The 26323-nt window shown below is 41.2% G+C and overlaps 2 protein-coding genes across 5 annotated transcripts in view; both read right to left on the bottom strand.

The window, feature by feature from the left end:
• Nucleotides 1–5944, bottom strand: part of BTBD8 (BTB domain containing 8) — a 41141-nt gene extending 35197 nt beyond the window's left edge. For all 3 annotated transcript variants that reach the window (XM_027463471.3, XM_038182767.2, XM_027463473.3), the window contains exons 1-2: nucleotides 5610–5944; nucleotides 5337–5513 (exon numbers count right to left, since the gene is read on the bottom strand). In XM_027463471.3, the coding sequence (XP_027319272.3) occupies nucleotides 5337–5513; nucleotides 5610–5719 (287 nt within the window). In that variant the 5' untranslated portion in view covers nucleotides 5720–5944. The remainder of the gene's footprint in view (nucleotides 1–5336; nucleotides 5514–5609) is intronic.
• Nucleotides 5945–6064: 120 nt separating this feature from the next.
• Nucleotides 6065–21589, bottom strand: EPHX4 (epoxide hydrolase 4). Of its 2 annotated transcripts, XM_038182776.2 has the most exons (8): nucleotides 20572–20765; nucleotides 20074–20219; nucleotides 18854–18939; nucleotides 15266–15423; nucleotides 13108–13236; nucleotides 10489–10592; nucleotides 9403–9551; nucleotides 6065–6994 (listed from the first exon to the last, which is right to left on the bottom strand). In XM_038182776.2, the coding sequence occupies exons 1-8, from the start codon at nucleotides 20717–20719 to the stop codon at nucleotides 6763–6765; spliced, it is 1152 nt and encodes a 383-aa protein (XP_038038704.2). In that variant the 5' UTR covers nucleotides 20720–20765; the 3' UTR covers nucleotides 6065–6762. The 2 variants fall into 2 exon arrangements, with proteins under 2 accessions (XP_038038704.2, XP_038038703.1); XM_038182775.2 differs by lacking the exons at nucleotides 20074–20219; nucleotides 20572–20765 and adding an exon at nucleotides 21347–21589.
• Nucleotides 21590–26323: the final 4734 nt, after the last annotated feature.

Raw genomic sequence — 26323 nt, 5'->3', positions numbered from 1 at the left:
TAAAGTCCATCAGAAAATTCTTGATCAGAAATACTAAAGGTAGCATGAAGCCGTCAGCACAGAAGTCTGACCTGTATGAAAAGGGGTAATCCTACTGTTAGGCAGCACATCAGTTTAATTGTCCTGGGAAGGAAAAAAAAAAAAAAAAAAGAGAGATACTGCAGTAACTTTAGAATAAAGGGACAAAACAAGTAGATGCCCCAAACAGGATACTTGCTTTTAATGTGGGGGATAATGCAATAAATGGACACAGATAAAACAAACCATGTTTTTCTTTTATTCCAACTTTTACAGATGTTGTGTGCCATTTTCAGTAGAACTTGGTATAGCACATACTACTAGAACTTCAAGTAGTACCTAGATTAGCACGAAGTATCTTCTGTAGCTGTGTAAAATACTATATCATGCAGTTTTACTCAAACAGTAAAGCTTTGTATCATCACAACGAAATGCCAAAATAAACAAGATCTGTTACCTTTTTTCGATAAAATAACACTAAAAGTAGGAGATCTCTGAACGGTTTCCTACCCAGGGTTTAATGCATTGAAATCTCCAGCAAACATTTTTGTGTACTGCATTTAACCTTGGAGGGCTTGCACAAATACTTCAGCAATCCACTATAGTGGTGAGTCCTTGTGATTGTAAATCAGGCATGTCATGTGTGCAACATCAGCCTACCTGAATCACGTCAAGATTCTTATCAAATCTAAAGGGAAACAAAAAAAACACAACCATCTGCTTGACAGCTCTCAGCTTTTTGTAGCCGAGATGGTTATTTTAATTGAATTGATTTATTGTGACAAGTATTTCAGTAACTTTCTTCTCATGAGATACATCTGCTGCTTCAGTGCCTCGTGCAGATGCCATTTCAATTTTGCAGTTCTATATTAAAGCTAATAATTTTAGCAGAAGAATGTGGCCTTTAAGCGAGCATTGTCCCAGTGAAAGGTTTCTGCCCATTTCTTATAAATTGATTTTTTTTCCCTAGTGAGCGATGTGTAGATCCATGGCATTAAAATATTTTATTTTCCAAAGCAAGATATCAATGTCACATATACTGAATATACTGCTACTTGACAATTTAACTTCTCAAATTTCCCTAAGAAGTTGAGATTACATTTAAACATGGATCAAAAAAAAATAATAAAAGAAACTCATTGTTTCTGTGTAGGTGGAGATAAGATTATCATTATGACTGTCTGGCATGCATTGAAAGCCTCTTTTTAGTAAAAGAGGCATGTCAGCATGGTGAAGGTTTTCTTCTGGTTCCCCCCCCCCAAGACTCACACAACAAGATATAGCATAAAGTCTACAAGCTTCACGTAGTATCTTAGGTATTTCCTTTCCTCCCACTTTCCTTGCTTTAGAAAAGTGATTATTCTTAGTGACTAGCTTAGCTCCTGTTTATAACCACAGCAAACAAACTTTAACTGTGAATTAGTTGTATTTAAAGAACAAATATGCACAAACAAATTGTGTTGTATTTGGTACAACTGTTTTATGGAAACCTCACATGCAAGAGAAGGTCAATCTAAAAATAGAGCTAAACCATCACCCTCTGTGGTGTTGGCTTGAGGTCATGTAATTTTAGCAGGTAACCTTCTGGTTTGTTTGCCATTCCCTGCACACGTGAAAGATTCTGACAGACATGACAACAGGGAGATTGCAAGACGGATGAAACTGGAACAATGCTATTGAGCATTTGTTGTACTAATTGTAGGTAGTTACAGCCTAAAATTTATTCTATAAAGGAAAGGTGAGTCTACAGAAAGATTATTGTCATCATGCCGTCTGGTAGCTCACCTTCAAGAATGTTTTTCTCTGTACGTATACTAGATGTAGCATCCTTCTACTGCCTGATACACAACGATACAAACATAACAAGGTCAAAGCCTTGGCTGGTCTACTTTGAATCAACTGCTGGTGCTGTGCATTGATCCCTGTGGTTGTAAATGTCACAATGACAACTGTATTCCTTTGTATTTAATCCATATTTATTGCTTTTCAGCTTTATCATCCTGTCATTAGGTCCTCTTCTGGCCTTCCTTAAATCACATCCCTTTAATACAAATATTGGGAGATAATGAGAGTACTAACTAGACTTTGATTTCTAAAGCTATCTTTTCCATACTGAAATGTCATATTGCCATTTTTATTTATTTGTTTAAACCAGTACTGAAACACTGTGACATTATTAAGCCATTCAAAATTCCAAATAAACATAAGTGTATGAAAGGAAAAAACCACAAATTGCACCTTTAAAGTAACACACACCAGTAAAGAAACTTTTCTTTTGGTTATATGGTGTAATAGGGATATTTGTTATGATATACAATTACCCTCCCCTTTCCTACCCATAACATTTCCAATACTGGTCTAGAACAGCATGCAGGTGAATATTTAAAAATACAGCAGTTAAAAATTAAAACACTTACCAAATCAAGACTGCAACTACAGGGAAAAACATCTAGCTCAGGCACAGAACAGCCTAAACTTCTACCTAGTCTATCAGCCGAGGAGGTGCTCATTTTGAATCTTACCTACATTTGGGCAGATTCTCCTCAGCTGGATGACAGCAGGCCCTGACATTAATAACATCTTGATGCTCAGTTTCAGACCTGTACTCATGATCACCACAGATCACCAAAATATTTACTGGGGAATACAAACTAAGACAAACAAAAACATTTAAGAAATTTAAGCCCCCAGCCCCCACGTGCCCATAAATACAACTTATACCCCCTTTATTTATTAGAAGTATTCATTTTGCCTTGGTAACAAACACAGAAAAAAAAATCAACTACCCACTAGAACTCTACTGGAAGCCATTCTACCTGTATTTTAGTTAAAATACCTAAAAGCATGGCGGCATTACAATGAGTTGAGGTGATTTTCAGTTAAGGCTGTAGACTTGCTAAAAAAGCACTGCATAGCCAAGACCAAACATTCTGTTAATTTGCACATAGGTAGATGTTTGTGTGTGCATACATGCATGTGTGCGTGTATACTATACATGTATATGTTCTGCATACACCTGCTTGATGATCTATAGAATTTAATCTCTCATCTAGCTACTATTTGACCATGTAACACACATATTTTTGCATACCTGTGCTTTTCTGCATTTTTAAGTGGTATGAAGTAATAAAATAGGTGCCAAACCTATAAAGAATTCTTTCCTTTGTCATACCTTAGCAATCTCAAGGAACAAATTCCCCTAACATGCTTTAGTTCAACAGATTATCTTTACCACAGCAAGTAGTCAACTCAAATACAGATTCTATGTAACTTCATGTACTTTTTTACCCTTCATGGGACAAAGGGTAAAAAGCAGTTTGCCTCTTAGACGACAGATTATTATATTAATAATCTAATGACACGTGACAAACTGCTGTCCTTCAGCTATGCTAAGTTGTTCGCCTCTCAAGGCAGACTACAGAACCCTGCTGGAGCAGTAAGCTCCCGACAGTGATGTGCTTGCAGTTGTTGACGTTTTCTGGTTGCATTTTTGAAGATTGGACAGAAAGCTATTGGAGGGCAGAGTCAATACTACATTACTGTCATATTGACAAAATGGGGGGTGAGCAGTGTCTGTAATACGGATGCTGTGTTTCTGGTGACCAACAGTTTCTTCCTGGTGTCCTCAGACAGTGAGGCATAGGGACGCAAACAAAACAGTGCTCAGCTGCTCACCTACTCCATGCTGAGGCTGTGCAGAAAGAGCATGAAGTTCACCACATCCTCCTCCCTGCTCAAAAGTGCTCAGAAGTTTGGCAATATGAACTGCACTGCCTTCAGCATGCAAGTAACTTGTAACCTGTGTCCCTCCTGATTAAGAGGGACAGGGGCCCAGAGAAGTAAGTCACGCTGAGATGCGAGCCAAATATAGCTTGTGGGAAAAAAATCCCTAAATTCCAAAGGAAAGCTAAAAAAAAATATAAAAATGCTAAATGCAAACAGGAAGTGGGAATGAGATTTTTTCTACAGCTTTGATGAATGCTTCAATACTACACTAGCCTTCCACTTCTGTTTGATAGGAGAACATTATTTATAACCATAAAACCTACAACTTTCGTAGACTACAACTTTCTTTCAGGAGCTCAACCACAACAACGGGTCTTTATGAAGGTCTTTGTTACAACTCAGCATGGAGATGAAGTAGGCTAGATTCCTCTCAACCTCAAGCTGTAAATCAAGGCACTATTTTGGATTTGCTGAGATCAAAGTCATTTATATCTTAGCTGTAAGTACCATCGCTACAAGCAGAACTCATCAGTCCAACAATGAAGCTAGGCTCTTTTCAACCAGTGCTGCTTCTTTTCCTTGGTCCAAAGCCATTTACGTCCGTCCAACTTCAGTGCTTTCTGTGGCACACATTTCCACAGTGTGCTAGCTTAGAGATTTCAAAAGCTGAAATGTCAAACAGCATTGAAGATGAAGAAAAATCAACCATCTTGCAAAATGCACTTTGTGTGTCCGTCAGAATATGTGTGGAGGTTGACTTTAAGGCTTGAAAGGTTTGAGAACTCTTTTCAAAAAAGAAGAGTTGTTAAGAACTAAAAAACATTTAAATTTAGGTGAACTGTTTTGAATCAACATATGTTTTTCAAGACTTAAAAGCATGCTTTTTGGAGAACCTGCAATACTCTGGAGATCATTATTTGCCTTTCAGCAAATGCAGACAAAGTTGAAAGCAAAGCATTCTTTCATACTTACTGCAGTTTTAATATCCTGAATACATATTTTAGCCATTAGCTGCCTTGACACCTTTAAGGAAAGGATGGATGACACCCAAAGGGAGAGGTCAGCCTACGCTGTTTTTGACGACTAAACTCTACAACTGCAGCACCTTCCCCTTCCTCTTCCAACTCTCTAAAGCCTAGAAGCACACGCATTTCCTAGGCGCATCCTGATGGCTTCTACAGTCTGACAGTGCCTACGGCTGCGCTCAGTGCAGCAGCACCAGCACCCACAGGTACCTGCCCAGGGCTTAGCAGCCCGGTGAGATGCCCATCGCTGCCACCAGCTGGCACAGGGCCGCACACCGGGCCTCGCACCAGCAGCTGCCCGCCGCGGTACTCCCGGCTCTGGCGTCCCAGCGCGCTGTGCCGGGCCGGGCACCCCTCGGCAGCGCTTCCTTCGCGGTTTCCAGCAGGCAGCCGCAGCCGGTTTAAAGGACACATTCCAGGTTTGTGCAGTTTTCCCCCCGGTCCCATCGCGAATCCCGCCCGCACTTTCCAGACCCGCGCCGAAGCGGGCAGCTCCGGGAGGGCACCCCCAGGCTGCCGGGCAGCAGGCAGCGCGGGGAGCCCGGCCCGCCGCGGCCGCGCACTCACCGCAAGAAGCGCCGGAGCTCGGCCGGTCCCACGCCGCGCAGCCGCAGCGCCTCCCGGGGGCTGCCCAGCGGGGCGAAGAGCCGCGGCGCCCTGGCCAGCAGCACGGCCCGGTGCGCCCGCAGCTCCGCGCCTCCCGCCCGCAGCGTCACGTCGCAGCGCGTCCCCTCCGCCAGCAGCCTGCGGGAGCACACCCGGGCCGGTACCGGCACCGTTACCGTTAGCGGCGCCGCTACCGCCTCCCCGCCGCCTCGCCTCGCCTCGCCCCGCGCCCACCTGCCGACGTCCCGCCGCAGCTGCTCGGCCAACGCCTCCCGCAGCCGCTGTCGCTCCGCCGGCCCCGGGCCGGGGCCCCTCGGCGCGGAGCCGCCGCCGCAGCGCGCCATGAGCCGCGGTGCCGCTGTGCCGCTGTGCCGCAGGCGGGGCGGTGGCACCGCGCCGTGCCTCGGCTGCGCGCCCCGCGCTCCTCGCGAAGGCGGAACCAGAGCCGGGGCCGCCGCGCAGCGAGCGGGGGGAGCCCGCGGCCAGTGGGAGGCCAATGGGAGGCCGCAGGGCCCGCCTGGCCCCGCCCTCCCCGAGGCACAGGCACAGGGCCGGGGCGGGGCGGGAGGGGGCGCGGCCTCGCAGCCCGGCCCCGTCGCCGGGAGCGGGAGCGCGGCTGCTCCGTGCCCGGGCAGCCCGGCTGGAAGCCGCGCTGAGGAAGCGCTCCGCAGGAAGGCAGGTACAGGGAGTAGGGTCAGGTGCGTTTTATTGGACAGAGGTGGACTCGATACACATTAGATCGTAATTTTCCATTCTTCTTGGTCAGGTATGTTGAGAGTACAGGTTCCCGTTTGTCAGTCCAAAAGGAAAAAAAATGCATCACACAAAGCAGCTGCATCCAACAACACAACAAGATCCGTGTCATTATTCACTTGAAGACTAGAAATGTGCCCAGAAAGTTTTCAGTCATTCTATATGCTAAAATACAGATAATAAAAAGAGTTAGTAACTGTTTAATGGTAAAATACATTAAAAAATCAGGCAAATTGAGAATGACAACCCATGACTTCCCTCTGTATGGCACCGCTCCATTGTTTCATTATAAAGTTGTAAAAGGCACCACACATTGAGACTGTAAAGCAAGGGAGAAAACAAAACCAAGCAACCTTCAGTGATTTTCTTTCTGTACAAACACATATATCTTAAGGCAGGTGTTTTCATGTGCAAAATACAAGTATACAGGTAAAACCAATGTTGGTATCAGATATTCTCATACTCACTTCTTCTTTTAGCAGTAACGTTGGTGTCCAAATGTACAGTACATTGAAAACACTTTTCTCTAACAGAGCTCAAAATAGAAGGCAGGCTGGAAATATGGCCCTGATAACAATTACTTTTTTAAATCTGAAGAACTTTTATGTAGACCCCTTAGAACATGTACAAACAGTCATTCTCTTTTTCTTGTCTCTTCCTTTAGAAAGGTCCATATCAACTTGTTCACTATGTCAGGTTGATCCTGCTGGAGCCAATGGCTGGCCTCAGACAAAATAGTTAATCTGAAATGATTTTTAACATAAATCCGTGTAATTTCTGCCATATCAACTTCCATAAAGGCATCTTTTTCTCCCCATAACAGCAGGGTTGGCATGGTGACTTCATGGTGCTGCAGAGGTAGGCAGCTTTAAAAATAAAATACACTTAGTTTAGTCTTGTTTTATAGAAATCACCAAGACAGGTTTCAATCAACTTAGCTTTTGAAATAAACACATATAATCTTATTGCAAGCTTTCCAGGTTCTGTATTATCTTCTACAACGCCAATAAAACATTAATGTGACTCAAAGTACTCTAACTGTTTTTAAGGATGCTAAAGGTATGTGTCTGATATTGTTGCTGGTTGCAACATTTAGAATATAACAAGCAACGTGCAACATAACATACAACAATTTAGAACAGATTCTGTGATCAGATACAAATCATTACTATGCTGATGCTCAAACAACAATTTTAAACCAATAATGTATAAAAATGATATTCTGAATGAATTGTTATGACAGATAGAGTGCTAGGTTGAAACCTGGGAGTTAGTTAAGAAACTACACTCTGTAGGAAAGGAAAGACAAAGAACAAAGATGGCATGCATTAGTTTAATGTAAGACAAAACTGGAGACTTCGAAGACATTCCTCCTCTCTACTTATATATAACATCAAGAATTATTAATAAAATGTCACATTATTATTTAATTGCACATAATTATTTAATTTCATTTTGATGGATGAACTTGGAAAATTCTTAAAATGACTTCTGTAGGAGTGGATTTAGGTCTCATTTTTCAAACCAAACTGACCCAACCCACTGAACCATAGCTCATTTATAGTATCATTTTTTTTAATTGTTTATCTGATGATCTGGTTCAGTACATTTACATTAATCTCTTTAAGTTTCAAACTATTCTGGATACCTTTACTACTGTACAGTTTATTATTATTCCTTTGTGCCAAGTGCCTTGCAAGATTTGTTCCCTTGGGAAAACTCTCCTGGGCCTGTATCTAAAGTACAGTGAATGGAAGGACCGCTGTGCTATTTATACAAGAATGTGCTCATGATGGATGGAACTAGGTAATTCAAATCATCTCTTTTGAAATAACTTCCTAGAAAAAATAAGCCCCGAAGAGCTGAAACTCCAGATGAATAGCAATGGATTGGAAACCTTTCACATGTAGGTGACCAGTGCCAGCCCACTTTCATCAAAAAAATAAACCAAACAGTGCATAAGCACACACACACACAGGAATTGGTAGTGATTAACAGAAATTAATAGTGATCAACAGTAATTAATATCTGTGAAAATCCATTCTGATTAATAACTGATACTAAGCTTGCTTTCTTGAGCCTGCAAAAAGCCTGAAACAATAGTTGATGTGCAACTCTTCTCATCCCATCAGAATTCCACAGCAATCCAGCTGCCGGCTGCCACAGCTCCTTCTCTGTCACTGTCAGAGAAGCAGCTGGTTCATGTGTGCTCACAGGTGCGAGGTGCTACAGCAAATGTGACAAGCAAGGCTTAGGGTGCTCCTGCCTCCCTAGCTCCTCATTAGCCCTATGCTGGGGCCCTGCTGTGTAGTTCCATGGACAGCATGGAAGGCACAGGAAGAGCAGTAAGGGTGGCACTAAGCTTGGTCTAGGGAAAATGAAAGGTTCATCTACTGCAGAGACTTTGCTGAGTTTAGGGAAGCTAGAGAGGCACGCAGGAGGTTTAGCACTGCTGAAGCCTGGTGGCAGGAAGGGACTAAAGAGTTCAAACCCACTCCTCTTGGTATATTCCTTGTAGCTAGCTATGAGGCTGCAAGTCACAAATAGAGAATAAGCAGATCAGAGATGCTCTGGCCCTGTTAAGCTTTTGGTAGATAACCATGGAGTGTCAGCCACTAAGCCAGTGACTTCCACAAAAGTTAAAACCATCAGAAAATTGTTTGAGAAAATATTAAGCTTGCAAAAATCTTTCCTATGATGCTGGCTTTCAGTCTTAGTCTATGCTTGCTCCATGCTATACATGCTCACTGGTGCCAGTGAGCAATATGAAATCTATGCAAGAACAAAAAGAAAAAAGGGGTTAACAAAAAGGGTTAGTTACTAAACAAACTAACTAATGTTTTTATAAAAAAACAGCCCAAGCACAATAAAATTGAAACCAGACACAGTTTTGTAAAGTTATAAGGAAAAGTAAGGGTAACTTACTTGGAGCTATAATACAAATTAACATCAAATATTTGTTTGCATGTTTTGTTTAGAGATGAATTTTTGTGATTACCATGAGTTCTGTCAGTGAGAAAGAGGCTTCACTTTAACTGATTGTGAACACAGATTTTCCTTACCAGCACTCTGGTTGTTTCACTGTTTTGTGTGGATACATTATAAAATTAACTTTGCATCAGGCTGCTTGACACTCAATGCATTCATCACTTGTTGAAACTTTAAAAACAATTGTCTTTTTTCTCTTCTATGTTGGTGGCAGAAGACACGATAACGTTTTTGGCCTCTAGAGGTCTCTAGAATATTTTACCTTGTTGCGGAATGTTACACTGACCTGAAAATATTTCTGTAGTGGTTGATGGGTCCAGTTAATGCTCCGGGTTGTGAAAAGACGTACAGATAAGCTTCAATATCCTCTGCTGTTAATCTGCAGCCTTTCCTTCCAATTCCAGTGGCTTGGCTGGTAAATAAACTTTTCAGAACCTACAAAGGAAGAATAAAAAGCCCAAGATATCTAAGAAATGTTATATTTCTCATTCAAGAGGACACGTCTTTCTAAAATCTATTTATACGTTGTTGGGAATAGAATTAATGGTTCGAATGTTTTTATTGGAGAGCTATCTGTAACGCACACACTAAACTTATTTCTGATGTAACTTACTCCAGAATAATTAAAGTATAGGCAAACATGAGTATCACCAATTTACTCAGTTCTGCACTGTGACGTGAGAGGCAGAGGCAGGCTGCAGGCACACAATTTTTTCAGGAATGGGCCCCAGCAGCTGAGAGGGTGAGAGGGAGGAGATGGGAGCTCTCCAGCTCGCAGTCCCGCAGGCATGCAGCACCAGGAGCACGGTACTGGGCTGCACGTGTCTGGGAGGATGCATGCCTTCAGCTGCTTTTTCCATTTCTACATGTTTGTATCGATGGCTTAATGTTATGTAAGGTGTTGGCCTTACTGTTTTCTTGGGCACAGTTAATCACCTGGAAGAATGTGCTAGCCAGACTCCCAGCCTGCCTGCCCTGAAGCAGGCAGTGAGGGATGAGAGGATAGCCCACCACTCACAGGAAGCCTTGCCTAAGCCAGCAGGAGTTCTCCAGGCACCAAATGTGTCCCACGGCATGGGCACAAGTAAAATGTTACCAGCTGACTACTGAGGTGGAGCAACACACTGTAGAGATGGAGGTTAAAAGGATGTATGTACCTGAATGCCTGCCAGAAATGCAAAAGCAATTGTGAATCCCACAGATGGTATATACTTATATTCCACTTTGTATAAATATATACAACTGAACAAAAATCAGAAAGCTCTGTATTTTTTCCAGTAATTATCATTACATCAGAAGGCACCAACTTAGGTAGGCAATTCTTCCATCGCTGACAGTTAAATATATAAAGAAGAGCACTCAGTTTGCTCACCTTGAAATCATTTACTGTAAACATGAATTCAGGAAACCATGGCATTTGGAAAAAGAAGTAGTAAGCAGATTTAATCAATTGTGATGGATGTCGTAGAATGTATTCTGAAACAAAAATGCCCATGAATTAAAAATGAAAACTGATGACTCAAAGCAAATTACTGTTAATATCACTATTTTTTAAACTTAAAGGAATGCTTTAAAAATACTACGTACAAGTATGCTATGTTACATAAGATGATTACTGTTTCAGGAGTAAGTATATGATGTGGCCATTAAAATATACTTCTTGTTTTATAAGTGGTAATAGAAACAGACAGCAAAGCCTGCCACAGATTAGGTGAGAGCACTGACATTTGAGAGTTTAATTGCATGGTAAGATTTTCACTTAGAGAACTATTTGTGTAGCGAGTCTAAGGCATTCTTTCAGGTGTAGAATAAGAGGCATAAATGCAAGTATTACTTCTATCTTAATGTATTTCTGTCATCAAAGATGTGATGTACAGAAATCTGTAGATGATAATCCACTCACATTGTAAAGGGAGCATCAATCCTGGTCATGAAAGGACAGAATTTTTCTAAGTCTTCTTTCTTGGCAATTTCAAGAACCGCAATCAAGATTACATTGCCACTTTTGAAAGACATTGAAGAATATATAACGGAAGAGTGATATAGCCAAATTTGCAGTCTCTTTTTTGAAACTGAAATTTTGTGTCTCTGATAAATTGCAAAAGCCAACACTCACATTCAGGTGTCTAACTTCTAAAAGCAAGCACAGAATGTACGCGATACCAGGAGGTCTAGAACCTATCCTTTAGAAATGCAAATTCAGAAAAGCAAAGTTGCACTCCCATTCTAGTAGTGAATAAAAATGGGTTAAAAAAAAAAAAAGTAAATTGGAGCCTCAGCTACCTTCTAAGCACTCATATCTTACACACTCCTAAACTGCATTTTGCCATTAATGGACCATCATCAATAATGCTTACTTGACTTTTCTGTGCTAATATGTTACTATTATGTTTCCAAATATGTTATTAAACTATTTCCACTATTGCGTGACATACAAATATTTTGTTTAAATATTTAATTTTACTAAGAGGATTATAGAGATTTTGTCAATATTGGGAAAGGATAAATCACCATTTTCTAATAGGGAGACTTCCCCACCTCATTGCTTAATCTAACAAATACAGCACTGTTACCAGTCCATTGATGTTAGGATATGTGAATGTAGTGGTAAGTCAAAAAATCCTGAGATGGAAATTCTAAGGAAGGAACTCTCAAAAAATCTGGTATCATAATTGCTATCAATTATCAATGAGAAATGGCATGCATTAAGTAACTAAGTCATTAAGGTATGCCCAAAGTAGTGATATGTAACAAAGATCAAGTGATTTCAAATGCATGAATACAATAATCCCTTAGGAGTGGTTGGAAGGATGTTAACAGCTATTACAGAATTAATTGTGTAAATAAAAAAAGAATTAACCCCCAGACTTTTATCATAGTAAAGATTACGATATTAAAGGCAATGGAGAATACTCCATTTATAAGCTATTTTCATTTAATCCACAGTCAAACAAATTTGATCCAGGGAGACTTTATCAAGCTACATAACCTGCTTTGTACTTCTAAAAATATGCAAACAAATACTAAGAAAAGCTGTAGTAATATGTATTTTGCTTCTGTACAGCCTGACTCCCAATCTTAGTGAAAATGCTGCAAAAACTCCTGATTGCTCCAGTGGTGGTACAGACATTTCGTTGGGTAAGTGAAGCTTAACTACCTGGCAAAACATTCTTTATTACCATAGAAAGGTGGCCAAGAACACTGTGAGAACAATAGGTATGAACAGTTCTGAGATGAAAATTAAAGCTTCACTGAGTTTTCTCAACTATTTCTGGGCAAGTGGGGTGATTGTAGAATGGAAATAGTATAAAGCCTGCAATTTAAGAAGTTAAAATCAGTGAGATACTACTGTCATTGTAACTACTGAACACAGATCTAATACCTATGAAATATTTTGTCATTCTGGATAGCAGACAAGCTCAAAGCCTATCACAGAACAAATTCTGCTAGTGCACCCTTTTTGAACTAGCACATTCCTCTCGTATGCAGGCTGAAGAAGTTGTCTTGTTGCAATGAATATTGTACAGGATCATAGTGTTTCATTTGTCACCTAAATCAGGATTAAACACTAAAAGTCTGATTGTCATTTACACAAAGGCTGTTTTGTACAGTTTTTATAATGCAGTGAGACCTTAACCTAGGCATAACGCAATACACATTCATGTTCAGGGAACTTTATCCTGCCAGGTTCATGTACATGAAAATTATGTTTTTGTGAACCTTCCAGGATTAAGAAAAAAGATCAGAAACTCCCACTTCCTACAGTAAATTATTTCCCAAAGTAAAATACCTAATACTTTACTGCTTCATAAAATACATTCCAGATTGTGAGGAGGACTGAGTTCTGGTAACTTAACCACTGAACATCTAAAAGAGCAAGTAGTTGGTTCTTCTTTAAGCAACCTCAAAGCAAACACAATCTTAATGAAAATGCAAATAGTCTGGGTTAACACATACACATATGTAACATTATAACTATTATAAAACTCACCTGTAAACACAGAAGGATGAGGGAAATTAACCACAATCAGCTTTGTCACCATTTCAGGGTAACATATAGCCACTAACCAAGCGATCATTCCTCCCCAGTCGTGGCCAATCAACACGCACTTGTTGTATCCTACCACATAAACACAGATTTGTGCTTTTATTTCAGTGAAATTTGTGTCCATAAAAAATGTTGCAATTTCTGGGTAAAATAGGTGGTCCAGCACATGTATTAATGTAACTATATTCACAGTTACATTATTGCTTCCATTACTAAAGGCAAAAAAAAAAAAAAAAGTGCACTATTATAGCTAAAAATTTAGCACATAATTAAAATTATTTAATTTAGCTTCAATCACACTTGAAGTGTAAATGTGAAGCTGAAGTAATTTGGCATCCAAATAGCCACACTGTTCACATATGAGCCAATTCGGGGTCAAATACATGATTTAAGTTGCAGTCGTTATAATGCATGTGCAGTTACTGTGTTTAGGGAGTTTGGAGTTTGAAACCGCAAACAGAAAGACTGAGATGTCCTGAGCCCTTCCTGAACAAAATTAATCTTTATAAATTGTTTTGAATATGGGAGGTTGTCTAAGGATTAAACACCACCATTATGCAAAAAGGGGGAATTACACTTAATAGCCATATAAATATTACATATACATATTAAACACATTTATATATTTAGCAGGCTTGTAGCACTTCTCCACATGCTGTTTTAATGGCAATTTTAAAAGTTCTTGGTATTCATCTCCTTATTCTTCCATTATGAAAATGGGAATTTTGCAGCAATAAAAGGAGGGAAAACCATGACTGTTTTTGAAAGCCTAACTACTCCTCCTTTAACCCTTCCTGGAATACATACTAGAGTCTCACCTGCCGTCACACTCCTCCTTGAGGATTGTAATACTGAGTATGTACGATACAAATAAAATGTATAAAAGCCCAAATGTTTTGAATTTTGGCAGAAATTTGGACACAGTTTTCAAAGCATCTTAAAACCCCTCTTGAATAGAAATCTCATGGAGCATTTTTGATTCTTTTCTCCAAAAGAATTTACCTTGGGGTTAGAACAAACTATGATAGGAAGCCTCAGAAATACTTTCCCCCCCCCCCCCCCCATAAATATTTAAATCCCTATGAAATTGCATTATGATCAGAGTACTTCACAAGCATAACCATGGCATTACCATGGAGATTAACACAACCAGTGAAAGTTGGAAAATGTAAACACAGTGTGGGGACAGCCTGCCCAATCTTTTGACACTATTCAAATATCACAATCAAAACAAATCCTAAATTCAAACCTTAAGACTGGCATCACTGCTCTGCTATTTCTTCATGTGAAATGCAGGAAGTTGTACTTATCCCTAGTACTGTATCCCTAGAGTATCCAAGGAATTAATGGTTCAGAGAATGGGTCTAATCTCATCCTTTTATTGGTATGGAGGAGAAATACCCTTCAGTAGGTGTTAGTTTATTGCCAGAACAGCTATACTTCCTGCTGAACTGGAGGAACAAAGTTTGCAGACTTGCTTTAGTTCAAGATCATCACACCATGTACTTGCCACAGAGAGCAATGTATTCCGTGTTCTGTTGCTTTCACTGTTGCATAAGACACAGTGATTCAGCTCTTGTATATTGACTACCATGCAGGAGTAGTATTTTGGGATTTTTTTTTTCTTAATACAGCAGATGCACTGTCACCATATTTGGAAAGCCCACAACATTTATTCTATCTTGTTTGTGCTAGAAGAATTTCACCTGATACCAGTTCTCTTGTCTGCAAGTGCTATTAGACTAATCTACAACAGTACCCATTGAGTGCAATGGGTAGGAGGAGTAAGTGAAAGTCTGTTTAGTTAGGGGAAAAGACCATAGGTTTGTCCTGATGGATTTCACAGCATTTTAAACTATGATGGAAAATCATCTTTACATATTGTTTATACAGACATACATGTCACAATCAATTTTTTTCTGCTAGTATTGATAATAGTCCATAAAATACGAGTATCCTTAGCTTTATATCCATACATATCTATAAAGTGTATATATTAAACAGAATGCTTTTTTTTGAAATCAATTATAGATATTAATGTGTTTTCTTTCCCCAGAAAATTAAATTGTCTATGATCTGAGTAGTTTCTCTTTTAACGCACCCAGAGATTCCAAAATATCCTTTATATCTGTTATCAGGCAATCTAACTTGTAATTTTCTTTGTGAGAAGGAGCATCTGTTTCTCCATAACCTCTCAAATCCAGGGCCACCACTCGATATTCACTTTTAAATTCCCGCAATTGATGACGCCAAGAATACCTAACAAAGGAGAAAAAAAAAAAGTCAGAGTTATAAGGTCAAGCAGTATGATACCAAAATGCAGTCAATGCTTTTGCTCCCAGATAGCTGAACGTAAGTTATCATGGCTTTGTTTGCAATGAGATTCTTTTTTCTTTCTGTGGTATGCTGATAGTTGTTTGTGGCTATAGCAATTTTGTGCTCCCTTCTTGAATTATCCAGTAAGGAAATGCAGCTGCTAGAGAGGGGGCATGGCCAGAGCCTGGATATTTCAAGTTTCTAGAGTCTGTCATGGTCCCTTTGTTGCTAAGGAAGCAGGCAAGCAGAGCACAGAGAGGAGTATTCTGTTTTATCTTTGTAACCAAAATATCATCCAAAAAGAAAGGTCTGACAAGCTTTCTTTCCTCCCTGGCTTGTTCACATGCAAATTTTGGTAAGACTAGGGAAATATGCCTCAGGAGACAGATTTTTTTTTTTCTCTTCAGAAAAGAAATGTCAGATAATTCATATGCTAAATTAACCAAAGAAATACAATGAATAACAAATAAACTTGGTGACTTCCATATGATTTATATTATGTACACCTCTGTATTGCGATACTACCAGAATTGTTCCAGAGCAATCTCACAGTGTGTTGGTACTGCATAAAGTATTGTATTGTTTGCATTTCTATGGGAAAGAGTGATAGCATTATGTACTTTAAAGACATACAAAGTAAATAACTTAATAAGTCCTGGGCTATTCCTCATTCTGTATTAGTACATAGTGAGTGGATGACTGCATTATAAAAGCAAAAACAATAAGAAAATGGAAGGCTTGATCCTATAAGAACTACTTGCCTTCAATTGTTAATTAAAACCAAATAAATTTCAGAATAGCCACTACCAAGAAACACATGGCCTTATCTTACATTGCAATAGAAAGGTACACAAAAAACATGATCCTTCTAGGTCTATGTAACAATGGCTGAATCCTTCTTTGCTAGGATCTAGCTTTTATTTCTGCTCTCATTTCAACAGTCTCAGATAAATGATACAAAGAATTTGAATCATCAGGTATCATGAGAGAAGCACAGAATTCTACCTTAATTCAAACAGCGTCTGTATCAGTCCATTGGCTGTTCCACTTTAGCTTTGCCTCCAGCCCAGTAGGGATTTTGAACATACCGTAAGTAATATTACAATAATACCCATTAATTATAGAAATTTGTATTCATGTAAACACAACAGTCAGAATCTTTTCATGTCAGTGCTGTATAATGCAAATGCAATACTTAGCACAGATCTCTAGGAATTAAATTTTTAAAGGCATTATACAATAACTTGGAAGCTGAATTTGCCATGGTAACTGTTGTAGCTATCATATATCCTTGAGTAAGAAGAATCAACAAAGCCCATAAATAAATAAATAAACTGTGTTTGTTTTAGAAACATGTCTAGTTGCTATCCTCATCTCCTGTTTTCACAACAGTGCATCAGTCACCAAATGTCTGGCTGACTGGGCTTTATATCTAAAGAAATCCTTTAACCCTATCTGAAATGTAACTACTGGACAATTGTTCTGCAGACATAATTTGGAAAAGCTGGTGGATGCCTTCATTTTCATAAGGCTGAATAATGGAAATTATTCTGTGACTTTCTGATCACATTATTTCTGAAGGGTAGCTTGTATAAAATTTAGGAGCTAGCACATATCTTTATAGGTACTCAGCTGTCTCAATACATCATGCTCGTTTTCAAATATTTGAATATTGTCTTTCCACAAAATTGGTATTGATTTTCAAGTTCCTGTACATCTAAAGCACTTAATGGCTTTGCTGCATTATATTCTTTAGTGATCTTTCATCATCTTCAGACATACTCAGTCACTTCCTAAGGCCAGTGTTGTCTGGTTATAGTTGTCCTACTTATAACCTTGAGACATTTGAAGGCAGAGGATTTGTTACAATTAAGAATTGTAACTGTGAATCTTATCCTTTTTTTTTTTTTTTTTTGCTAGTCAAACAGTACAAAGCTGATGCTGCTTTAAAATCTCTTGTGATTATTTTATCACATGGTCTCAGAACAATCTCTGTTCTTGCATTAAAATTCTGCACTAATTGAATTTACAAACCAACATCAGTATTTGTAGTGTGACTAATTTATAGACTAATTATCATTTACCATTGCAAACCATGAAAACAGCTCTGAATTTTGAAAACAATACACTGGATCTCAATAGAATAAATACATAAAATGCTGAATTTTGCATATTATTCTCACTGTAGGGGAAATTAGCTCTAGTCTCAGCTGTCTTATTGTGTTAGAATACATGTTAAATACACATTATGCAAGATATGCATAATCCTTGCATAGAATATGCAACTCCCCTCCGTCTAACTGACTTTTTAATCAACGTTTATAGCTTTTAGACTTTTAATTAGAAATTTATTATTAGAGTAATCTGCTTCTTTGAAAATGTATTGTAAAGTAATAACTTTACAAAAAAAAATAATCCTGTAGTCTGACTTAATCCAACTATCTTTTTGGTAGAAAGTAAAAACTTTCTACCGTCATCCTCAATGCCTTTAGTATCTCCAGGAAATTTCTAAGGGAAGAAAACTGACCTCTGTTTCATCTGGGTCACTTTATCATGGCATGTCCTGAGTCCAGCTTGAAAGATCACAATTCCAACACTGGAGCCTAGCTCCATATCTGAGTTTAGGAAGGAAAAGGATCACTTAACTTGCTGAATTACAGGCATCACCACTTCCTCTATTCACTTACTGGTTTTAGGTGTAAGTTCTGCATGCCATGCCTCACTAGGCAAATCTGCCAGTGACAGCTCAAGAAATTCTGTTCAAATGCTGGACACATGACTGCTTTTCTTTGTTACAAACAAACATTTTGGGTTGGTTGTTGGGTTGAATGATTCATCATTCATCTTATGATGAACTAAAAATAGAGCCTCCTTCCCTGAGTAGCACTCTGAAATTAGGCTGCAAGGTAGCCTATAGAGCTCACAGTTCTCTCTCTCCCCTAGTTAAAACTTACATGTAGTATTTTTAACAAAGCCATCCATACTGCACACATATCTTGAATCCTCATTTTAGCACCCTCTACTATAATTCCTAATTTTAACTGTAATTCCTAAGTTTAGCCATGTCAGTGTAAATGTTATGTGTTTTCCAAGTGGGAAGTTCATTAAAAATGAGTAGTTCCTCCCCAAAATTTGAATGAAAGTGTACAGGCAATGTAAAAAAAAGATAGTTGGATTAAGTCAGACTACAAGATTTTTTTTTGTGGTTGCTGCAGTTAAAAATTTCAATGGCTTGTTTCCTACTAGAACTTAATGCTTTTAGTATTCATAGATATACAAAAAAGTTCACTCTGAGGATATTTAAGCTTGATCATCACTCTCAGGTATCTTAAGCAGCCTCATTTGTACAAGAAAAGCTTGTAGGGAGTTTTACCAGAATTCTGGAAAGCCATGAAGCAGCAGCATGAGTGGTTTACCCCTTTCTCCAGCAGCCACATAGTGGAATCTTAACCCTGAATCCTAGAACGAAAGAAGAAGTATTGCGTTTTTAGTGCGGCATAGAACTGCTGTACTGGGATTTGAGAATGAAAATGGCTTTAGACAATACTCTAAGGAATAACATATTGTCCCTGAAAAAAAAATCAAATCGTCAGTTCTCAAAGCTGAAGTCTAATGCGTTCCTGAGATCAGGTACCACTGCCCCCTGGCAATGCTGAGCATCCCACACCCCAGCTGCTACAGTCCTGGGCAGGGCGTCCTTGCTGCGTGCCAAGCTGTGTTGACTGCGTGTCAATTCAGCCATGAGCACACTCATGGGTCTGAAAGAGCACACACCTGGCATGGACACTAGGCAGTGAAGATCATCGCAGGAGCTAGGACCTTTCTTCACACAGACAGGGCATGTGCTTTGTGGAAAGACTTTAAGACCTAGTATACTTTAAATGCACTTTCAAGCTTTCACTTAGTTTCTAAGATTGTGCAACTATTTAAAAACTATTTAAAACTGTCACATTGCAGTGTGGCACAATGAAGGATGGCATGCATTCTTAAAAACATAAAGCAATCGAAGTTAAGCAACTACAAAGCAAGTACTTTTTGCTTGTTTCCTTTACTGTGCAAGGCTTCAGACTCGCCTCAGAAAATAAAGCCTTAATGTAATCATCTTCTTTCTACCCTAGCCACTATAAGAAAATGGATCTTACAAGAATTACCAGCAGGCAACTAACTTACTGTTAGCAGTCCAGCTGCTGAACACTGAAATGCCGCTGAAGTGAATAAATGCAAGCTTACACTAACTCAAGGTCAAGTCCTTGAGCTGAAATTAAGCCTACTAGGCTACTGAATTCTGGCACAGGGGTGGATACACAAGTCAGCAAAGACTTAACTCACAAAATACAACGTGCTGTTTAGAAGTCATGTGAAAGGAACTGCAGGAAGAAAGGTCATACAGCTGCTGAACAAATGTCAAAGCCTGCACCATCGCTGCTATTTTAAAAAGGGAAGAAAAAATCCCTGCCTTTGCTGTAGATCAAGATCTCATGTCATGTTGAGGATTGCAACTGCACAGGTTTTTCTTGCCTGAGATGCTTCAGATTCTCTGAAATACCTCGGCACTGCTAACTCACCAACCAACTAAAAAAACCATGAACTTACATTTTGGTCTTGGAAAGAGCTCTGGAATGGAAATAATTGCTTTCTTATCTTCATGTTCACTATTGATATAGCAGGAACTTTTGGCTCAGTTCTGCCCAAAGTTACACCAATTTTTCTCTTCTGGGATGGCAGTGAATTTGGAGTCCCTAGAAGTACAAATGGCTGTACATTTCTAATCACTTGCTGATACCTTCTCACTACACTTCAGGTCCAGTACATCATCTCCACCATTCCCTGTATCACACCCTGCCTTTGACCCCTTTAAAATAACAGATGTTTCTCAGTTCTCTTCCAGAGATTCTCATTTCATAGGTAGTTGGTTTGCACTCCTCCATTCCGATTCTTTCAGTTAGCGTCCTTTAGGGATTTGCCCTCAGTGCTTTCACTTTAATCTATTTATTGCTTTTAAGGACATCGCCTTTACCCATACAGATTTGATTGTCACTTGCACAGCAGCAGTTTAAATGTCACACGCCCCAAACTAAGCCCACCCTCTACCTTTTCGGGTGCTCCTTTCAGTTCCCTTTTTTCTGTTATTGCAACAGTCCTTGCGGTCCCCCAAGACACATGTAGGACATTGCCATCTTATCTGAAACATGCTTTGGTCTTTCTTTTGCTGAAATCTGTCCAGGTCTGTACGATACATGTAGGAAAGCCATACAGTAGCCAATGGCAAGCAGGTTTCATATTGCCTGAAAAGAGTGACCGACCGTCACATCGACCAAGTTGGCTTTGCCCCCAGAGCTCTCTCCGTCCTGCCACAGCCCCCACTCCCCAGCACCCAGCCACTTGCAGTTTGGCGCTGGAGGGAAGAAGAATGCAGCCCAGGTTTGAAGAAGCATGTGCGTGCCTCCCGGGGATGCTGGAAAAAGCAAGCAGGCGGATCACGAGCAGCGGGGAGCCTCGGTACCTCGGTAGTTCAGATCAGTGCCACCTGCCAAAAAGCACCTGCCCGGGCCCCACAGAACTAAGGGCTCGCCACTCGTTTCACCCCAAACACGGCTCTAGGACATCCGCGACGCCTTCTGCGGCCCCGGGAGCTCCCCGGCTCCGCGAGGCGCCGCTCCCGGGGGGCCCGGACCGGGGCCCTTCCTTCCTGCGGCCGCGGCGCACGGCGGGGACCCCGCGATGCCGGGCCGGGGGGACAGGGTCAGGGGCAGGGGCAGGGGCAGGGGCAGGGGCAGGGGAGCGCGCAGGGGAGCCGCGCGCACGGGGCGGGGGCGCGCTCGCGGGGGCGCGCTCGGGCCTTTCCCGCCCTGCCCCGAGCCTTCACCTTGATCCGGACGTAGCAGTGGGTGCCCAGCGAGGGGTCGTTGAGGCAGGCGGGGGGGTTCTCCCGCACCGCCCGGCGGAACGTCTCGCCCGGCCGCCGGCCGATGCTCCAGAGCAGCCGCAGCCCGGCGATGCAGGCGCACAGCCCGCAGTAGCCGTACACCAGCGCCCAGAAGAGCAGCGCCCGGGCGGCCGCCAGCAGCCGGCGGGCGGGCGGCGGGCACGCAGCGCCGGGTCTCGCCATCGGGCCCCGCCGCCGCCGCCCGGGAGGGGCTGCGAGCGCCGCCGCCGCCAGGAGCCGCCCGAGCTGAGGCACCGGCAGCGGCGCGCCCGCCCCGCGGCCCCCCGCGGCCCTCGCCCTGCCGCCGCCGGGCACGGCGCCGCGCCGCCCTCCCGCCGCCGCCCCGGCCGTAGCGGCCCGGCCCGGCCCCGGCGCTGCCGAGCGGCTTCCCCCCGGCGCTGGGCCGCGCGGGGCAGCCTCGCCTGCCATGCCCCGCCAGGGGCCGGGGCGCCGCCGCTCCGCCGGAGGCTTGGGGCGCGCTCACCTCCCTTGCGCGGGGGGTGAAGCTCGGGGAGGTGGCTGCGCGCTTGCAGCCCCCTGGTTGTAAAGCTGCCTTCTGGCCTTAACGGTTGGCCTCCGAAAGGTCAGCCTGTAATACAGTGCAACCTGAAGCGCGTGCCGTCAGCGTGCGTGTTTCTGGAAAACACGCTGGTTTGGAGCTCTGGCACGGGCATTTATAAAAATACAATTTATTCTAATCAAGAAATTTGGTAGCAGAGGAAATTGGATCAATCTTACCAGCTTGGCTCCGGCAGAGATCAACGTGATACTGAGATCTCAGCCATACAAGGTGGACATTAGCCGAGCCGATGCCCATCCACTAGCTGCAGATGTCACGTATGGGGCCGCAGATGCTGAGATACAAAGAACAGCCCCAGTCAGCACATATCAGGTGTGAACCTACCGATAGGTAAAGAGTTATTCAGGATTAGAACAATTTATGTAATCCAAAATTACAAGAAAAAGCATGACTATATTAAGCCATTGATCCTACAGGTTATCAAAATACAGGTACATGCTGCAGTTGGTTAGTTCTGCAAGACGAAGAAGCATGGGCTGAGTAGCTGCTGAGTGCAAGAAAAGCAGCATTGAGCTTGCGCGTTAAGTCCTGATCCAACTCATTGCAGAGCCTGCTCACCTCCGCTCCATGGTGGTTCTCAGGGTACAGGCTGGTCCATGGCTTGTAGAGGCCATGTGGGAGAGTCACTGCCAATAAGGCAGACCTGTGCACAACTGCCAGCGGGGCTTCTGGGGATTTAGCCAAATTTTTCTTGAATTTGACCAAGACCAGAATTTGTGCTTGATCCAGCTGAGTTCAGAGGATTAGATCTTCCAAAAGGTGTTTTATGCTCCTTCAAACAGTGCATGTAGAAGCTGGTGCAAAGACACCATGTGTTTGTTAACTAACACATGTAATTTAATGAGTTATTAAAAAAAATGGATATACATATATATGGAAAGAATATATATCATTTTAAACTGCGCATAGAACACAGCTCGCAGACAGTTTTTGTCTGTAACATACCAAATGCTTTCTCCTACTTGTTCTAAATTCAGACTTACAAATATAGACACTGATGTTGAAACCTTTCCCTTTGAAAACTGTGGCAGAATTAATGCTGATTTCAACATGTTCATTTTTTTTTGTTTTAAATCAGATAAGCAGCAGAAAGGCATGTTATAAATGATTGCCCAGTTTCATGCATTTTTAATCTTAAAAAATACAAAACAGGTATCTGAAATTAATCTTTTACTGATACAGATAAGATCTTCAAGCAGTGGTAAAAAACTGCCTGACTTCTTTTTATCAATAAGAAATGAAATCTCAGTAGCCCAGAACAGCTGACAACAGTTGTTGGTTTATGTATGTAGAAAATGCTGTGAATCACGCTGCTCACTGTCCGTGCTTATTGGCTGCATGCAAGACCCCCAGATTTGAGGTCGGGAGCTTATCAGGCTGCTGGGGAAAAAAAGCTGGGCTATTTAAGGCTCCCTTCCTTGTCTTAGGCAAGAAGAAAAGGAATAACATCAGAAGCTGGTATGATTCAGTTAAGAAACTAACCTCTGCAGACTCCAGCAGGATTATATGAATCGTGCCTACCAAGCCTGAGCCTTCCGTTCATACTCCAATTACTCATACCATGAACCCTAGGAATAGCACATAACTGATTTTTTTATATATCAGCCTTTTTGCTGATAACCTTTTTTGTAGGGAAGAAGGTTTTTGCAGTTTTTTTTTTAAGACTAAGGATTTTCCCATAGTGTACCTGAGTAGACCGGCGATCCAGTTAGATAAGTTAGAAAGTCTGGCAGAGGGAAAACAGCCAATATTTTTGTGTCACAGTAGTCATTGAGCTCCCTAACAAACAAGCCACCAGAATGAATTAGCAGAAAACCTCCCCTAAGAATAATTAAACAAGAATAAAACAAGGTTGGAAATCCTGGAGTTGACCACAAGCTTCCACCTGCTTCCAAAAAAAGGTTGATGAAAGCCCAGCCATAGATTAGGCACCTTGAATACAAGAGGGATTAAGAATGGAACAGTGATGTGCATTCTTATAAGCAGATACTTGGCCAAACTAAGCCATATTTCTTGTACAAAACTCAGCTTTTTTTTTTTTCTTTTTTCTTTTTTTTCTCCCCACAAGGATAGAACCAAATCTATTTCTAAATCTATTTCTAGCTTATACATCTAACTACCTAGGTAGCTTTATTTTAAAACTTTAAAATGACACACAACTTTTGCAAAAGCTTATAGAGTTTAGCTATGCAATCTTCAGATACAGATCCAGTATCAGAGTTGGGAAGATGATACCACTGGAGGCCTGACAGTTCAAAGCAGCTTCTGTACAGTGAGACTGTTGCTGTTGCTGCCTTCAGCCCACCCTGGGCTCAGTGTCTTCAGGGACCTCCAGCTGAGCTGCTTTAGCTGTCCTTTGCCAAAAAGCAGTAGAATTCCTCTTCCACTGAGGAATGCTTCCTTTGTATTCCAAGACCATGGTGCCTACACACCTGTGGCAGGCCTGTTTGCACATCAAATCTCTTCCACACATTCTCCAGAATAGCAGAATCTTCTGTATATCTCGTGCCAACTAATGGTGAAGATGAATAAGCAAAATTGAGAAACACAACAATTATTTCTCTGGAGTCCTTGTATTTTGAGTTTTCTGTTTTCTGCTCTAAATTGTTTTTCTAACAGGTTCCAAGCCAAACAAACCCAAGGGCAGATTGTTTTACAAGCTCTGTCAGTGTGCTTTGCCCTCCATGATGTGCCATCTACCTACTTATCTTCTGTCAGTTCAACTAATCTCATCCTCCCCTCCAGCTGATAGTACAAAAAATTAACTTGTTCCATTGATAAACAACAGAACATCAAAGCTTTTAACTTACTTTTCACTTAAGCGTGGATACTATCTACTAGGGTAGAGGCTAATATAAAAATGGTGTGTTTGTGCAGGTATTTTCACAAATGTTCAAGGTAACTTAATGGAATAACAGAACTTTGTTCACCTTTTAATAGTTAGGTAATTTGTATACTTTAAGCAATGTCTGTTTAAGCAGTATTTGGATACAGGCTGTATCTGCACAAGTGGGATACTTGCTGGCATCAAGAGTGGTGAGAGCTCTGGGAAAATGCAGCCATTATAGGCCTGCTGCTTACATTTGGAGGCCATCTCCCTTTCTGCTGAACTCAGCCTGTCTGTAGGTAGGAACCCATTATCTTTCAAGTGACTTGTAGGATGCAGATAAAAGGTTTATCAGATTACTATTAGCACCACTGATGCTATGACTTCAAATCATCATGACAATCTAAAGCAGTACAAAATAATAGTGTGTTTTTCCCCCCATGCATCACAATAAGAGAAGGCTAATTTCATTTATAGCTCTTGGTGAGCAGATGATGCTGTGACCAGAGAAGCTGTTATAGAAACTAGAATTATTTTTTGAATAGGCAAAAGTACCAGCTCATACCATTTCTATTACACGTGGCTATATAGAATAGATGAAATGCAAAGAATAAATTCTCACCTCCCCCTCCATCACTTCCTATTTCCAAAGCAGGATGGTTTGAGCTTGCATTAAGACAGCGGCAAGGCAGGGAGTCCTGAATGTGAACTGTAATATTTTATAGTAGGACAAATAGTTATTAACAATGTATTAAGAAATGAAGGTAGGGCTAAATCACTTTTAATGCAAATAGCAAACAAGACATCTTAAGAGCACCACTCTGTCATAACCCATCTTGTCACCCAGAGTCCCTTTCCTAGCCAAGTGCTCAAATCTCCCAAACAGCGGACATGAGCGTACATCCACATGGAGCTCATGTATGAGGACATCCTTAGATATTTCAAGGAGCAATACCCTAATCTGAGCATTTGTCAATATACAGTCTTTCTACAAATTAATCAACTACTACTATTCCAATCATAGAATATCCCAAGTTGGAAGGGACCCATAAGGATCATCAAGTCCAACTCCTGGCACTGCACAGGTCTACCCAAAAGTTTAGACCACATGACCAAGTGCACAGTCCAACTGCTTCTTAAATTCAGACAGGCTTGGTGCAGTGACTACATCCTTGGGGAGCCTGTTCCAGTGTGCAACCAATAACAACAGAAGATACAAAGCAGCTTTTTAAGATGAAATACATGTATGTATTTTGGAGCTAGCACTACCTTTTCACTCAGCTGCCTGAAATATAAGGCTATCATTTTTATGCATACCTTAACTGTCATTTATGTATTTAAATGCAGTTTATTTCCTGTATCTGAAAATTCAGCTGTCTGTAGAAACTCTTGTCCAGTTATTTGTTTGGGTGGTCTGTGACAGATCCACATTACACCATTGACAGTGTTACCTTCACTTCCAGCTTTGATCCAGGAACGTGATAGACCAGAGGTCTCCCTGGGGCTCTCC

The sequence above is a fragment of the Anas platyrhynchos genome, chromosome 8 (assembly GCF_047663525.1).
Source record: "Anas platyrhynchos isolate ZD024472 breed Pekin duck chromosome 8, IASCAAS_PekinDuck_T2T, whole genome shotgun sequence".
Taxonomy (NCBI): Eukaryota; Metazoa; Chordata; class Aves; order Anseriformes; family Anatidae; genus Anas; species Anas platyrhynchos.
This window is presented reverse-complemented; position numbering and strand designations above follow the sequence as displayed.